Source organism: Montipora capricornis, chromosome 1 (genome assembly GCF_036669925.1).
Source record: "Montipora capricornis isolate CH-2021 chromosome 1, ASM3666992v2, whole genome shotgun sequence".
In the NCBI taxonomy this organism is placed as follows: Eukaryota; Metazoa; Cnidaria; class Anthozoa; order Scleractinia; family Acroporidae; genus Montipora; species Montipora capricornis.
This window is the reverse complement of record NC_090883.1, coordinates 16,448,508-16,466,007: the sequence shown is the minus strand read 5'-3', so window position 1 is coordinate 16,466,007 and position 17,500 is coordinate 16,448,508. Positions and strand designations below refer to the sequence as shown.

General features: G+C 38.5%; 2 protein-coding genes across 2 annotated transcripts in view; both read right to left on the bottom strand.

The window, feature by feature from the left end:
- Positions 1-8,404, bottom strand: part of LOC138060595 (sorting nexin-13-like) — a 53,613-nt gene extending 45,209 nt beyond the window's left edge. The window contains exons 1-6 of the mRNA XM_068906461.1: positions 8,283-8,404; positions 7,187-7,293; positions 5,157-5,349; positions 2,326-2,447; positions 1,840-1,949; positions 761-871 (exon numbers count right to left, since the gene is read on the bottom strand). Coding sequence (XP_068762562.1) covers positions 761-871; positions 1,840-1,949; positions 2,326-2,447; positions 5,157-5,349; positions 7,187-7,293; positions 8,283-8,297 — 658 coding nt within the window. The 5' untranslated portion in view covers positions 8,298-8,404. The remainder of the gene's footprint in view (positions 1-760; positions 872-1,839; positions 1,950-2,325; positions 2,448-5,156; positions 5,350-7,186; positions 7,294-8,282) is intronic.
- A 4,109-nt stretch (positions 8,405-12,513) lies between these two features.
- LOC138059555 (histone H2A-like) lies at positions 12,514-12,921 on the bottom strand. Its single transcript, XM_068905196.1, has one exon. It carries the CDS (start codon positions 12,919-12,921, stop codon positions 12,514-12,516), a length of 408 nt encoding a protein of 135 aa, XP_068761297.1.
- Between the last annotated feature and the right edge of the window lie 4,579 nt (positions 12,922-17,500).

The following is a 17,500-nucleotide window of genomic DNA, read 5'->3' as shown; positions in this document are numbered from 1 at the left end:
TGATGCAATCTCAACAATTTTCACCAAGCAAAAATTCAACGAATTTTCAAGAAGTTTCCTATAAAATCCTTTTTTCAAGGGCTTTTCAAGCACCCTTGAAGTCCAAAATTAAATTCCAGGGCTTTTCAAAGACTTCAAGGAGTAGCACGAACCCTGTGATTACCTTACCGTAATCTTCCAAAGCTCACAAATTCCCAGTTACACAGTGTTTTGAGATCAATCATTTTTCAAGTATGTCCAGAAATGCCCCTAATTAGATGCAGAATTCAATAAGCCTTAAGTGTACCCTTGCTCTTCTTCCCAACTTCGATGTCACTCGTGTCTCGGAACACAGACCATTGACGTCACACATTCTGCTCCTCAAGTAAGGATTAACAGCTGCAGTTACCCCAAGCTAAAAATAATGCTAACCTTTATCCTTATCTTATTATTGGAAAAAGGCAGCAAAGGCTTAGACTTACAGGGACACTTGGATGTCAAAATTGAGCGTGCATCTAATTGAGTGCATTTCTGGATATAAGTGCAGTGTCATGAAGATGATTTTGATGTTGACCATACTCAATGGTTTTCTGCTTGGGGACATTTTGAAAGCAACAATCTTAATTTTAATTTTTTAGTGGTGTTGGCTTGGTTGGGTCAAGTTCAGTGGGTGCTAATGCACAATACTATTTCCGCTTGCTATTTTCTTAATCTCTTTTATAAGTCAAATACCACTTTCAAGTTCATTTGTTTTTATGATCTAGTTGTAAAAATGTGTGACCTTTTTCCTTTCCCTCTGATAAACAAATCTGCTCCCTGCAAATGTCTTTCTCCATTTCATGTTCTACTTGAAAAAAAGCTGTTTCAACATCCAATGTGGCATTATCATCACCTGCTTGATTCAAAGAGTTGAAAAAAAAAGTTTAATCCTGGAACTACACTGTATACTGTATGGAACAAAGCATTATTAATTTTAATGCCCAAGCAAAAAAAAGCAAAGAGCATGGAGCAGAAACCACTACAGGGCTAAGGGTCTTTATACAGAAAAGGCATTACGTGTCGTAAGTACAAAAGGTGGACCAAGTAGACCTCAAAAACCTGGTCCACAGTGCCTACAAATAATTTCCTTTTCTCAATAATTAATGTACAGGAGACATCAAATTCCAAGAATACTCTTACTCTGTTATTTCAGTCCCAGCAGTATGCAAGTCACTTAAGCCAATAGGCAGAGACTCCATAGCGTTGATAATATTGTTATGATCAAGAGCCCGCAGGCTGCTGGCGTGACATCAGGTAATAATGCAAGACAGACAGTGTCATCTAATGACACAAAATTAATGCCCTTGTGGCAAGAAATCCCTTGTAAGTAATATTAGCTGTGCGCATACAGAGCTTTTTCCCTTCGGTAAATTAATTCACTGGCTTACAGGAGTGTGACTTATGGTAATAGATTTCACTCGTCAATGGGAGGGGGGGCGGGTGGTTCAGGGGTCAATGGGCTAACTCAATTGTTGACAGTTAATCTACCATGGAAGCTCTAGAGTTGAACAGGAAAACCTCAGGGGGAAGATTTTAGTAATGTGATCTTTCCAGATATTCTCAACATGTTAAAATGAAACATAACACAATTTTACCCCTGGAAAAGTTTGGTCAATTTGCCCTACGAAAATGCATATAGTGTGACCATCAGTAATTAAACTTATATTATATACAAAATTCATGAGTGAGAGCAATAATTATTGTTATTATTATTATGAAACTCCCTGACAGCAAAGGATATTAATGCTCTTTATAAGATAAGTAGTACACATTAAAGTTCACATGCATCATTCATTTAGGAAACCAACAAAAATTTTTCACCTTCATTTTTGTCCAGCCTCTCTTTAGCCTTACGGTAAATTTTCAAATGATTTGTGATGTCATCCACAAAGCGAGTTGTCAAGAAATTAACCCATTCAACATCTTTGGACCTGAAAACCAAATTAATCATAAAGCAGACAAGAGCTGGACAGAAAAGAACAGATGAACTGACTCAAAGATGGATTGGTTAAAATAAAAAGGCTTAATTAAAATTAAAACATGTGGTAATAAATATTAAATGGTTCCATCAGAGAACCTCAAAGCAGTTAAAAACACCTCAGGCCCTTTCTGGAACATTAAAGCCCTCATTTCATACATTTCAAGCCTTCTCTTGATTCTTAAGTCTTAAGTGTTCAAGGTATCTACTAAGCCCTGACAAAACATGAAATCAATGGGAATGTGTAGCAGTCATGTCAATGCCATAACAAGTTAAAAATTAAAAAAAACTAAAGCAAAGCTGAAAGGCTGATCTGTAATGAAACTAACCTGTTTGCAAATGCTATAAGTGCTCTCTGTAATGTTTGCCTCAAATCATACAAAAAGCCTTCGTCTGTACTTATTGTATAATACCATCCATGTACATAATCCCGAAAAAATAACTGCAAGACCTAACACATCAATAAAAATTAAATCTAGAATACTTTGAAAACCAGAAGTGGCAAGTCTAAAGGGAAGACTGGACTCTGCAGACCAGTAATCTGCAGACATGAAATCTGCAGGCTGGTCCATTTTGTCAGCAGCAAATGTTTGATCATCGCTGATCCCTCCCGGCCACTTAAAAAAACACTATGGCTGACAATGTTTTGGGGAGTAGGTAGTACTGTCAAGCACATTTGCCCCAGGTTCAGTGTGAGGGAAAGCCATGAACAAAAATATATGGATTTGTATGGGAATACCGATAAAGGACTTGAGGAGACAATAATATTATTCTACAAAAAAAAATCTCAAGTAAAAAGCCTTACCTTATTGCAATTGTGTGTCGCTTCCTTCCTGTGTGGTTTTCTTCCAGATTTGACGCGATTTCAATTCCTCGGTTGTCAACGGTTATAAAAATCCCTAGGATGGACACTAAATAATTCTCAGGAGCCCAGCAAATTGAGTTAGATATTGCTGGATAAAAATAATGTTCCCATTTCAACCCACCAACAACACAATAGCAGCCCTGCTAATGACCTAACTAGGGGGGTCTGGGGCCACAAACTCAGAATGACAGAGTCTGCTGCAGAAGCTCCTGCTCCTTCACTTTATTGCCAAAATATAGCATCTAGATGAATGCACTCCAATACAGTGTGAGGAATTTTTTTGGCATGCAGTTCACTGTTTGCTGAATAACTCCGCCCCATACTTGAAAGTCAATTATGCTGAGCCAATCAACCTTTGGGCACATGCTAAGGTATAAGATCGCAAGTGAAGGCTGTCAATTGACACTCAATCCTTTCACGGGTGATTGAGATGATACGTCAATCATTTTTGGTGTGCATATTATGGTGGGAAACAAAAAATGCGATCTTAGTGGTTTTAAAATTAATTATTCCGAATTTTTTTTTGGGAATATATAATTCACAGCCCACTGATTCACGATTTGCAGAAACAAAAAAATTGAGCCAGACACCCAAATTTACCTTTACTGAGACCTTAAAAAGGAATGTGTTAAAGATGAAACAACAACAATGATATTCAATATAAGGAGAAATGTAGACTACATTTCTCCTTAAAAAGGAAGTTTAAAAAATTATATTATTATATAGATACAGCTGTACTGATGAAATACCAGGATTTCTCCTTTTACTAAAAATTACATCTTAATCGTGCGCACTGAACATAGCATTTTTATCTTTCACAGTCATGTAAGAATATAGGTGTTGTCATGGTAACGAACATGACTAGCCAATAAAAGGTGAGCTTTGTCTTCATTGTAAGATACTTTTGTGCTTTCATATAATTCTTCTCTACTACATTAACATTTTATTGCAAAATTTTACATTATCATGATTTGCTTTTCATAACTTTCATATCTTGTTTCATGTTAATTACACAACATGCGTGTTTTAGCGGTTGGTGACCACTTTTTCATGATTTCAAAATTCATCAATATCTATATAATAAACAGAACATTACATGGCCGCTTGGGGATACAAATTTTATCTTCGAGTGCTGAAAGTATCTCGCAAACGAGTGAGAGAAGATGGCATCAAAGTACTGGACTCCGGCCGCAAAAGAAAACCTTTGCCTGCTGCAGAGAAAATCAACACCAAGAAACTAAAGATATATTATCACAACGGACTATTTTCTTGAAAGAAAAAATATCACACAGTAGTATTAAAGTCCAAATCTAAAGTCTCATAGAACAAAAACCATTGCTAAATGAAATCTTACTGGAAGTGCCGCCTAAAAGAGGTGTATTATTCAAATATGTACTCTAGAGACCAAAATTATGACAAAGGGAAAGGAAACCAGACCACATACAATGGAGTCATGTAGGCCTGTCAACCTCATTTTACACTCTTCAATATTATATTCTGTTTAGTATTGTTTACATTGGCTGATGACAATTTTTGTTTTCATTATTTAAGGTCATTATTTTTCAAACACCCCCCTTTTTTACCTCTGGGGACCCCCAATTTCTCATCAGTCCCTCTCCCCTCGAATAGTTTCTGTGAACGCTTCCTTATAACCGTTGACAACCAAGGAAATGAAATTGTGTCGAAGCTGGGGAAAAAAACCACACAACATGTACAAGGAAGCGACCCCACAATGGCAATAAGGTTAGGCTTTTTAATTAGGATATTTTTCATATATAATAATTAAATTTATAATTAGAGCGAGTTTCAATCGAGTGTCATAAAACCACAACCAAAGTAATTACTTTGGCCAATCAAAAAGGACGCAGACAATCCAGTAAACCAATCAAAACTCAAAGTAATTGCACATAGCCGACACAAAGCGCGGGAAATTGTGCATGTGTGAGCCACGATTGGTTTTGATTTCACTTCTGATTGGTTGACAAAATGGTGCGAGAACTTTGAACCAATCACTGAGTGAAGTAATCATAAACCAATTGAAAGTAATTATCTGGTATTACTTTCGACACTCAATTGAAAACCGCTCCAGTGTCTTCTCGAGTCTTTTATGGGGATTCTCATACAAATTCTTATATTTTTGTTCACGGCTACTCTCACATTGAGCTTGGGGCACCTGTGATCTGGGAAGATTGAAGCTAAAGGCCTCTGATCACAGGGTGCACAAAAATATTATTATTAAATATTTCTTTAGCGCTGCTGACACAATCAATAATAATAATTATTATCATTCTTTACCTCTTGTAGAGGTTCATCAATGATGCTGGATCCAGTCAACCTTTTGTCCATTTTAAATGAATTCCTGCTCAACTGAATTTCCTGAATCACTTTTTCAAGTCCTTTGGATGTTGGTCCAAAGTCCCCTTCTTGACATTTTTTTGCAGTCTCCAATGACAGTATATATCCCCAGTAGCCCATTACCAAGAGAAAACTAAACAAGAAAAACCATTGAAAAGTATCAGTCAAATGACAAGCTATGGGCTGTATGCTTCATAAAAAGTTTTGTGAAGTTTCAAAAACGTCTCTGTCTGTGTATTACTACCTATCATCATGACAGTACTGCAACTTACTACTTTATGAAAACTACTGACTAGTGTTAAAGGTGAACCAAAAAGGACAGACAAAGAGCTGCTAGTTTACGACATCGAAATTATTGCTGCAACTGCCAGGCCACTAATAGTATCAGTGACACCAGAAGAAATGTAAACGCAAGACTGACTGAACACGAACCAGCGACGAGAAATGGTGACATAAAAAATAACACTCCTGAACACTATTTACAGACAAACCACAAAATCAACTGGGACTCTGCTGAATGTGTTACCTACAGTAAAAATTACAGACTATCAACATATACTGGAAAGCTGGTTTACTAATAATTGAGAAGAGACACCATTAAACTGATGTCTTCAACTTCTCGCACCCTACAAAGGATTTATCAACAACAATCATCAACAGCAGACTTATTCTAAAAACAATAACTGACCAATTTATTTATTTACAATACACATACAGACCTTAGACCTAGACTGACCATGATGCACCAATCACGGTTTATAGTCTTCACAGCCAATGACATCAATGACCAATCACATCAATGACCAAAGAATTTATACCATCTACTGGTGTTACACATATTACTTGATTCTGAAGATGACTTCTGCTAAGGTTGTCGAAATGTCAGTCAATGTCATTCTAAACAGTCCTTCTCAGCACTTAATTAACACTCACCCGGATGATCATACTTCACTAACCTTATTATATGACTCCTTTGTTCAAATCATTTACAGTATTATTAATAATTGCTTAATATTATTTAGCAAGAATATTTTAATTATTCAGGTTTGAAGTCTCAGACCATTTGTTGCATGACTTTTCCAGGTTAACCATGTCACCTTGATTGTAAGCTAAAGATATACACCAAGAAATTGGCTAAAAACATTTCCCCAATTTTCATCAAAGACAACCTCACAAAAATAATCAGTATATGGTATCATCCATCCTTTTTCTCAGTCTGCATTTTGCACTCACCAGTGAGAGAACTCAACTTCTTACAGAGTGTAAAGTGAAGTGCTAAGTATCTACCCCATATGAACCATCTGAGCGTAAGCCCTACAGATGGAAATGGGCCCACACAAGGACAGAGAAAAACTCTGACCAAGGTGGGAATTGAACCCAGGACCTTCGGGTTAGATCACCGCTGCTCTACCAACTGAGCTACAAGGTCAGACGGGAACAGGCCGTGGGAACTGAAGCTGTTAAAGTCACGGCAGTGAACATGTATGAGTATAAGGAAGCGTAAGTGTAAGCCCTACTAATGGGGTAGATACTTAGCACTTCACATTACACTCCAACCAATTAAGTCTGTTCAAATAAAGGTGCTACACAGCGAACATTTGTAAAAACGTAACCCTTCCTTCCGACAGAGTGGCCTTGGATTGATCCTGCATGCGATGTTATTTGAGTGTATTACTTCTCTGCTACACTGAGAATTTTTCCCCTAGGTACTTTGGTTTCCTCCTTTAACCAGAAACCACCACTTGATGCTATCTGCTTTAAGTTGATTTGTAGCCTCCTCAAATATTATTAGATTAGTACTAGGAGTGAGACTTAGCTAAGTAATCACCATCAAATCTGTTAACCTTTTCCTTCCTAAGAATGTCAGACACTTAAAGATTTTACTCTGCCTTAAGATGATTTTACTTGTCAATGAAGTACGTACTCTTCAGAAGTGAAAGGGTTAATTAATAATAATACTAATGTCTTACCCGACTGCAAACAGCAATATGTATATAAAAATAAAAAGTGTCCACCATATTCCAAATGTTCCGATAGACAAGCCAACAACTAAGAAACCCCAACATGCCCTGTGAAGCTGCAACAAAAATCAGAACAAGCAACTGCTTATCTATACCAGCAGGGCAAAAAAACACTTTACAATTATTATGACTCTAATAATAATTACTAGATTTGCTAACTTTTACATTTTTCAGGAAGCCAATTATTGTAATAACCAGGAAAAGCAATAATATTATTGTAATAATCATGAAAAGGATTTTGTAATTATTTGTAATTGCCATTTCAAGACTAGTCACCTTGACCTTGACCTTGTAGCTCAGTTGATAGAGCAGCATTTCAAGACTAGTCACATTTGCACTGGCATTTGGCTGCTTAAAATCTAAACTACGGATATTTCCTTACAATTTTTCCCAGGAATTACATCAGTAGATCTTTCAGGGTGATTTAGGCTTTCCTCTTTTTATGACTTCCCATGTACCCAGAACTGACCCCAAAATAGGTTTGGAAAAACTATACAAATCTCACAGGGTGGGCAGGGAGGGGAAATCGGGTAACAGCCAAACCTCTGGGCCTGGTTGTTCGAAAGCCCATTAACGCTAATCCCAGATTAAAAAATTACCAAGGAGTTCATTTCTCTACTCCCAAATAGTTGTACAACGCTGACATTTGGCAAAATTTTAGATTAGAGGAAGTCAATCTTGAAAACCAAAAATAACCAAAAGAAAGATGTACTTAAAAGTTGAAAACATTTAACCAAAGTTTATGCTAATCCTGGATTAAGTTAATCGGCTTTCGAACCACCGGGCCCTGGACTATACACATTAGATGTGTAGTCGATGAATAATATAACCTTAATTTCAATTCGCCCCTTATTAATTAGACATCAAAGTCAAAACAGTAACGATTATAAGCCCTTTTACTCGCCACTGGTTTGCAACCCTGACCCCAAACAATAGCTAAAACAATAGAAAGAATGACATGTCATTGTTTCCTGCAAGGGTTGCGAACCAATGGCGAGTAATCTTTGGATCAGCTGCTACAAAACGATTTCTGGGACTCATTTACCTGCTTATTTTCCATCCTTTGCAAAACTCGATGACAGACAACAAATAGTTTATGGAATTTTGATCAGCGAGAACCCTTAAAACAATTTACGATGTTAACTGCAGTTGTCTGCAATTCAAGAAACCATATACGAAGTATACAAATGCGTAGTACCCAGGCCCCAGTTGTTTTGAAGGGTGGAAATCACAGGCAACCCAGGCTCGGAGGGTAAAAAAAAATTATAAGGGTTCACGGTATGGGATCCCGATAACAAACACTCAAACAGATATTTACACGCAAAAGTTCGGCTTTTTTATTGAGAGCTTTTGCGTGTAAATATCTTTTTGAGAGTTTGTTATCGGAATTCCCATACAATTCCTTATAATTTTTACCCTCCGAGCCTGGGCTGCCTATGAATGAATTACCATCCACTGACTCAATTGGTTTTGTTAGCGTCTATCCGCTGGATAACGGTGATTTATCCGGTGGATAGCGTTATCCATCGTTTGAAAAACCGAGGCCAGGAGTATCTCACGAGATCTCCGCTCCTCCTCCGCGCCAAAATCATTTCAGGAACAAAATTTGTCAAAAACGCAAACCTAACCGGAAGTTTTAGTAACTTGCAGACCTGTCTCCCGATTTTCGTCCTTTTCTCCCGGTCTCCCGCATTCAAACAATTTTCTCCCGGCTGCTAGTGCTTACCCAGATCAACATAAAGATTATAGAAAATTAACTTCATGATAAAAAACCTCGCAACATAATTGAAGTAGGACTTGTATTTACAAGGCTAAAAATTTTAAAAAGTTAAAGACCGAACGTTTTTGGCGTTAAGCCATCTTCAGGGTAGTTTGACCGTCCTCGTGATTGTGTATTTACGTCTATCAGGTAATTCCCGATGGGAAGAGTTTCACTATGTTGCAATGAATTTGTTTGTTTAGAGCAGGTTTCTATTGTTGGATCATCAGGCCTTCAAAAATTCTGCGTTTGTGATAGAATTGCGCCATGCAGAGTATACGCCAGCTAAAAGAATGCGAAGGATTTTCACGTAGGTGACAGGCAGGTTCAGAGTCATTACATAGGTTGAAATGCCCGTCACCTAAGTGGAAATCCTTCGCATTCTTTTAGCTGGCGATGATACTCTGCACGGCGCAATCCTTTCACAAACGCAGAATTTTCATATATGAAAATTGTTCCACGGCACGCAATGCCTGTCAGTTGAAGGTGAGCCTTAAATATGGCGGCTTACATTCGGGTTATCAAAGGGAAATGAGAGATAACACTGATCTACATATAATACCCAGCCCAGGCACCCCGTGTGGAAAATAAAAATGGCGACGAAGAGAAAGCAGGCCGAAAACGCGAATGTCGCCTCTTCGGAAAAAGGAAAGACACTATATAAAGTGACTTTCAAAAGCGAGTGGAAAGCGCTGTATCCAATGCCAGCGGTAACAAATTTCGGCAAGATTTCCGCACAGGTCCCTACTTCATTATGCATACACTCCTTTGTTTCGAGAAAACAATAGCGATAACAATAGACGTCCTTTAGGACTGTGGCGCTTTGTTTTTTCTTTTTAGAGTTTTTTTTTTCCAAGTCTATATGGACTTAAAAAAAAGTAGGTCGAACTTCTGTCTGAAATACGGAAAATCGAACAGTTTTTCCTGCAATTTCGGCACTTTTCCTGCAATTTCACCCATTTTTCAGTTTTAGAATAAGCGCAACAAGTGGAGTTTCAAGCAATCGTTGTAATAGGGTTCAGATTCGCAAACATAACAAACAAACCAAATAAAAGAACTGTCATAAGAAATTTAATGGCTACCTGCCCTTTTTTTCGTGAAATTGTTCTTCCTGTCTGCTTAAAAATTCGCCGAGACACTGCAAAGTGTATATTTTCTTCCTTTCCTGTATTTAGGATCACGAACGGTGCATTTAGAGGGATTTTGCGATTTACCGCTCTTTGTAGAGATCGGCAATATGCTCAATGATACTTCCAAGTAAATAGCTTTGGTAGAGATCCATGGATGTTGCCCTACGAGGCATACTTCGTTTCACTCCCCATCATGTCTTTTCAATGCCCTGCTGTGGGCTCGTTTGTCTGGGTCGACGAAGTTTAGGCGATGGTTAACTGCGATGAGATGATGTTAGCCCTTGTCTTGTAGGCAGTTGTAAACTTTCCGGCCACAGGTAGCCAGGGCTAATATTTTTTCAAGGAAAGTTTACGGTCAGAAAATTAATATGTGTTCTGGCGGATTGAAGGCTATCCATTGCAGGTTTTTCTTGATCATCGCGAAACAGATCCATCTCCCGATGCGGCACTTTGTCTTTGCCAACTGACTGCGTTTTCACAAAGGTTTTGGACACGGAAGACGAAAGTAAATTGTTTTCTTTGAACCACTCTATGCACAACTCTGGAAAGGCTATAAAGCAGGGACAATTTCCAAATGATCAAATCTTCCATTGCTGTGACCCTTTTACTTCGGTAGCCATCTTGATTATTACGAAGACACAAGTTTGCTTCAAAAGAAGAGAAATATGAAACGATTTTAATTGCAATGAACTCGTGCATGAAAGTTTCCCATGAAAGATGCACCAATCAGACTTTAAGCGTGGTATACTCTTCCACGCAGTGAACTTATAAGAGTGCCGCACGCACGGGGCATGAAGGAAAAGCAGGTCACAGTTCACAGCAATACTGGAAAACCTAAAACTATCACAGGGACTAACCTTAAGCCTAAACAGTGCCTTTAGTCGTAATTAGGGTTGCGGTTAGCATTATTAAAGGGATCGGTTGTTTCAAGAGTACTAAAACAGGGATCTCTTAACGGTAACCTACAAGTGTAAGTTCGATTGTAGGTGCTCGGCGCGGCACGTGTATATAATTACGTATCATTGTTATGTAAATAGTCAGCCAGAATTCAAAATAAATATCATTTTCAAGGTGTGAATTAGCAACTTGACACGTTAGCTCAGTGGTAAAGAACAGGGACAAGTAATCCAGAGGTTTACAGTGGGTCGGAGTTCAAGGCAAGCTGCGAGTGACATATCATGGGATAAAATGGCAGAAAAAGCCGAGCGGGGTCTGGAAATAAGAACAAGACGAAGGGATAGAAAGAGGAAAGCTGAGACAAAAACGAGTAACGGTGTGGGCGATAAAGGGAAAGAAGAGAGAGAGGGAGGGAGAGAAAAAATGAGATCCGTTTTTATTCATCCCGTAAGTACAAATTACCCATGTATATATTCGGTTCTCTTGGGTATACGTATTCTTCTAGAAAACAATAGCGCGAATAAATAATTAATTTATTCTGCATGCATAATGAAGTAGGGACCTGTACGGAAATCATTCCCAAATTTCATTGTGTTTGTGTGGTTAGAACTTCAGTTGTAATCATCAAGGAACTAAAGATGCGGAAGATCGCTGCAAGACGGAAACTCGTCTTAAAAATTGTTTTTGTTCTTACAAAATCTCAGTTTTTTTGAGGCTCTAAAGCAGAATCTCCCCTCTCGCATGGGTAGATTCCTCAAAAAATCTTACCCATGGTGCTCCGCTGGCGCGCTAAGTATCATTCAAATCACTCAAGTATTTTAAACAATTTTTTCAGGAGGACTGGTATTCTTATTGGAAAGGTATGCTACTACAAATCGAACTTGATCGCTTTCCATGAGTTTCGCACTGAAATCTGAACACAAACCTTGTTCTCTATGAAACAATACGGTAGATGCGCTTCAGTATGCAAATTGATGTTAAATTTTAAATTTGCGCACGTTATGGCTTGGCTTGGCTTGGAAACAATGCTACGACACCAAACGAGTAATCAACTGTGTTACACCATGCATGGGAATGTATTTTAAACCACTTTTTACTCAATAAGCTCATAAAGACAGTAAAATGAACTGTAGTCCCTAAAATCTCATCTTGAAATTAGTAAATACACAAGGAAGAAATTTTGAAGAACAGATAAGTTGTTCACCCTGAAGCAAGTAAATGGTTGGGGATTTCAGCAGTCGATTTCCAGCTCTTCTGCATCTGGATCTCTGGAGTGACTGCGATCAATACGAGCAACGTCAGCAGCGAGGAAAAAGTCTTTTGCGGTACAGTTTCTCAGTCCAAAGAAGAAGGCGGCTGAAGAGCCTCGTAAACAGCCTGCCGAACATCCACCATATCTTAAAATTATTAAGGCTGCCATTGCTTCATTAAACCAGTTACTTTTCATTTTGATCATTGCACACTTTTGAATTTTGAGAATAGAAGCTTGTTTAAGGCTTTTCCTTCAGTTCTTGACCCTTCCTCTCAGTTTTCGTGCGAAGAAGGAAAGCTCGGATGTTGGGTAAAATACCTCCCGGTGCGATGTTGTCACCAGCCAAGAATTTGTTGAACTCTCCGTCAGTGTGATCACCACGTCGCTGAAAGTGACGGGAAATGATTCTTGTCTTCTTGTTGTCGCGAGCAGCGTTGTCCGCCAACTGCAAGATCTCAGCGCTGATCATGAGATATTCGAGAACAGCTGCCCAGTAAACAGGAGCTCTTGTGCCAGCACGCTTAGCGTAATTACCTTTGCGAAGAAAACGGTGGATGCGTCGACCAACAGAAACTTGAACTACTCCTCGAGAAAAGCGGCCATTGGGCTTAGTGCCCTTTGCTTTTCCTTTACCTCGACCAGTCATATTTTGAATGATATCAATTATACAATGACAGTGATGTTTTGTACGCACCACATGATTTCCATAGGATTTAAACTTACCAATGCGATTTTATACGCCCGTGAATTTTTGTTGGAAAAGGAAATGTGATGATATATACGCAGAAAACCGAGTTTGTTGACCTTTGACCAGCCCTTAAGTTATGAGCCAATGAAAAATCGAAAATTTCGATTTGTATGTTAATTGATCTTGAGTTTATTTTGTTATATTAAATTGAACGTTTTGTTTTCCATTTCGGACCACGTGATGTTCTCAAGGGAATTTTCCAAGTCATGCTTACACAAGCACGTGCAAAAGCCGACATTTGAAATAAGCTGTTCTCTAGAGTAACATCACGAGGTCTGAAATGGAAAAACAAAACGCGCAAGCTAAAGATTCATTCTCCTGTCTTTATCACTTGATTCTTGTCTAAAGTGGAAAACGAAAAATGCCTCAAAAAAGTTCCAGGAAAGAAAGGCGAAAAGAGAGCTGGTAAGGCTTAGGCCACCACTGGTGATAAGAAAAGGAAACGACCGACAGAAAGGAGGGCTATGCAATCTACATCAAAAAGTCTCAAAGCAATTTCATCCTGACACTTGTATCTCCAGCAAAGCCATGGGCATCATGAACAAGAAGTCAGCCGTCAGCTCTCTGGAGATCCAGACCGCCATCAGGCTGCTTCTTCCCGGTGAAATGGCTGAACACGCTGTCATTGAAGGAACAAAGGCTGTGACCAAGTGCACAAGCAGAAAGTAAATTCACTCCAGTTTACCGCCAAAATATCCACAAGGGCTTTTTTGAGAGAAACAAATGTTTAAAAGTCATGACCAACAATGTTGTTAATAGCAATAAATACCACGAATGTACAACAACATCAACAACAACAACAATTTATTCAGGTATTTTTATACATGGCATACCTATCAAATTATGCAATAGAAATTACTAATCTATTTAATAAAAAATAACCACGAATATCTGTAATTCATAACGTCCAACAAAAGCAGCAAGTGATATACAAACAAAAGGATCAATATTGTTATCAATATTGTTAACAGGAACAAAATTTTTAAATTGATATCAAGGAACTACTTAATCATATAGTTTTGAGCGAAGGGCGTCGTACAGTACAATACAATACAACCAGGAGCCCATCACCCGGAGCGTGCAACTTACCTATTTTCGTGCAATGGCGTTTTCACAAGTAAGGTTATTTGTAGATTGAATTTCCCGCTAATGAGACTCCCACAGGAGCCCAATGACCAATTACAAGAAATTAAGCTGACGTCATAGAGTCACCGAACCGGAACTGCCTTTGTTTTTTGACCTAATTCGCGGGAAGGGCTAGTCTAAAAATAAACCTACTTGTGAAAACGCCGTTTCACAGACGCTGTATGGAAGTTGCACGCTCCAGATGGGCTCCTGATACAATACATACTTAATTGACCACTTCCCATAGGGGCTTTTCAGGGCCAATCTGAACCAATCAATGAAACAACAGAACACAACAACAACTGTTAAGAATCCCAACTGGCCGGAGGCAAACCAGTTGGCTATTTACAAGTGCAGCTGGGAAGTTGAACCAGGGACTACTAGGATCAAATTCAACGAGTGGTCAGAGCGGGTCTTGAACCCGGGATCTCCGGATCTCAAGGCAAGCACCCTAACCACTGGGCCACACTGCGTACAAGAGAAGAGAACACGACTTTCATTCTCGATGTTGTTCAACTGACACAGGGTACAAATTCTTAAATGCTTAGAGGTCTTAGAGACAGTGTCTCCCTGTTTCAATCTAAAGACTATGATTCCCCAAACGAAGTTTACTAATTGCAAATCTGTGTAGGGAATATTCAATTCTATCTAAAAATTCAGCTTGGTGGGTGTCTGTTTTCAAAATGTTGTAAAGTTAAGTTTTCGGTTAACGTTTTTGAGCGAAAGTTGGTTCTCAGATTGAAGCTTTGTATATATTTTCACCGATATGAAAAATGAAAGTTCTAATATAGTTTGTCCATATTCAATATCAAAGAATGTCCGTTTGAACGTTTATTTTTTTGCTCATCTATTGCGGAAACGGAAAATATCTCCTGTCACCTTTTTCTTCCCCTGGAAATTTTGTCTGAGTCATGTCTTGCCCAAATATGCGCAAAGCCTGGACATTATTTAAATCATGATAAGTTTATTTTTTGTCTGGTAAAGCTGGAACGAGAGTACGACTCGTTTATTTCCGCTTTTACGGAATTTGCAAAATGGGCGCCGTTTCAAGCGTTAAGGAGTTCCCAGGAGACTTCGTTGAAGTTCCTGAAACCACCAGATAATTATTTTCGGATGGAATGCTTTCTTAATGGGTTTAAAAAGTACTGGGTGTTGACCTTTTCACGGGTTGTTGTTTTCAGTATGCTATTCCGTTAACAGGAGGGATCGACCGCCATACGGAATTGTTCAAGATCAACTATTTCCTCTAGAAGGCCACAGCACTGACGGCGGTTGTTTCATGAAGGAGGATAACACTACCAAATACGGATTATGCGTCTTTTTTATGACAAAGAATTCCGCGCGTCCGGGCCCTCACTACTCGCCACACAAGAAGAGCTTCACGTGTCTTTCTATAAGACAGGGAACCGTTAAAGAACACCTTAAAAGAACCTTTCTCCATGTTAGCACGGGTACAGAACATCCCCATGTAATTCGCTGAGGTAAAAAGGCAGAGTGGAAGAGTGAGTTGGCAGAATTCCCTAATTATAAGGAAAGTAATGTGTGCACGATATTTATTATTTTGCGACCCGTGATAAAAAGGGTAACTTTACCTTTAATTGGCTATTTTCACAAATCCCATAATACAGTTCATTTTAGGGGGTTATTTGCATTAAACAATGGATATCCAGTTCACTGAAGCATGATGCAGTCCCAAGAGTAAAGGACTTGTAATGTTTTTATGCAAAGAACCCACCAAAACGTATTGCATTATGGGAATTGGAAAGTCGCGAATATGCCTTTTTCGATATATTAAAATTTAGCTTGAAAGAGAGGTTCTGAGGACAAGGAAGATATGCAAATATTTGATATTTCGAAATGGCCTATAGTTTTGCACGTCAGCCATGTTGTATGGCAGGAACAATAGATTATTTTTCTTATGGGAACAAATGTTCTTTCTAATGCAAATTATTTTCATTGTTCCTGCCATGCAACATGGCTGCCGTGCAAAACCTCTATTGAACGGAATCCGGCAACCTTCACTGAATGGATGGTACCGTAGTAGCCAAAACGCAGGACAGAGATCAGCTTTTTATTATTTTCTCCTTTAATTTTCTCTTTACAAGAATCATGCATTGCCTTTACAACAAAGTACAAAAATGCAAAACTACTTTCAGTCAATTTGGAAATGCAATAAATAGGTCAGGTAACCTCTTTTTCGTACACGTGGTTTCATCGTATTTTTTCCACAAATAAAAAGAAAGGTTCAAAATGTATTACATCTATCATGCCAATTTTATTGTCTATATCCTACAGCACACCATGTTGTATAAAATACCATGGTTGGATGAGTAAATGTTCAAGGATATGAGGCTGCGTGAAAACGAGCGCGACATCTCGTAACAATATCGTGTAGAGTGTAACTGTTGTCGGTCAAATCCGTTCTCAGGTTGAATCCGTTTTTACCTAGGTTAAATTGGTGATCCTCATTTGATTAAAGCAGCTATCAACCCCACAAAAATGACCGTAAACACCTTTACCTTCCCTCAAGCACTGTCTTACCCTTCTCAAAACATCTTTATGTTTAGATCATCCTATCAGTTTCTGTATTCTTACACTTGTCAACATTACAACATGGCAAGGGATTAAAGAACTGTACTATGCATTTACCGGTTCTCGAACTCTGGTCTTCCAGATCTATAGTCCTGTGTCTTCACCCACTACACTACAACTACGAACATGCTCAACACACCAGACTTCTCATCATTATTTATTTCCTATAATAAGTCAATTGATATCCACGTATAATAACCAAAACTTATCCTAACCTGACCCTATTTTTTTTCTCTAGGCTTAATTTAGGCTCCAAGAAAGTTTCTTCCATTCATCTGAGTACGTATTCAACCTACAGTAGGTAAAATGAAATCACCAATTTAACTCGGGTAAAAGCGGCTTCAACCTGAAAACGGATTTTACCGGCAACATAGCCACCATACAGGAAAATCCGTTTTTACCTAGGTTAAATTGGTGATACTTATTTTACCGCTAGGTTGAATACGCACTCAGATGATTGAAGAAGTTTTTTTGGAGCCTAAATTAAGCCTAGAGAAAAATTAGGGTCAGGTTAGGATTTGTTTTGGTTATTATACAAAAGTAAATAATAAAAAGAACTGTGTTGGGTTGAGCATGTTGGTTGTTGTAGTGTCGTGGTGAAGACACAAGACTATAGATCTGGACGGTCCGAGTTCGAATACCTGTCAGCCCGTGCATAGTACAACAGTTCTTTGTTCCCGAGTACTTTGTAATGTTGAGACTGAATGGATAGTGTATGAATACCGAAACTGATAAGATGATACGAAACATTAAGAAGACG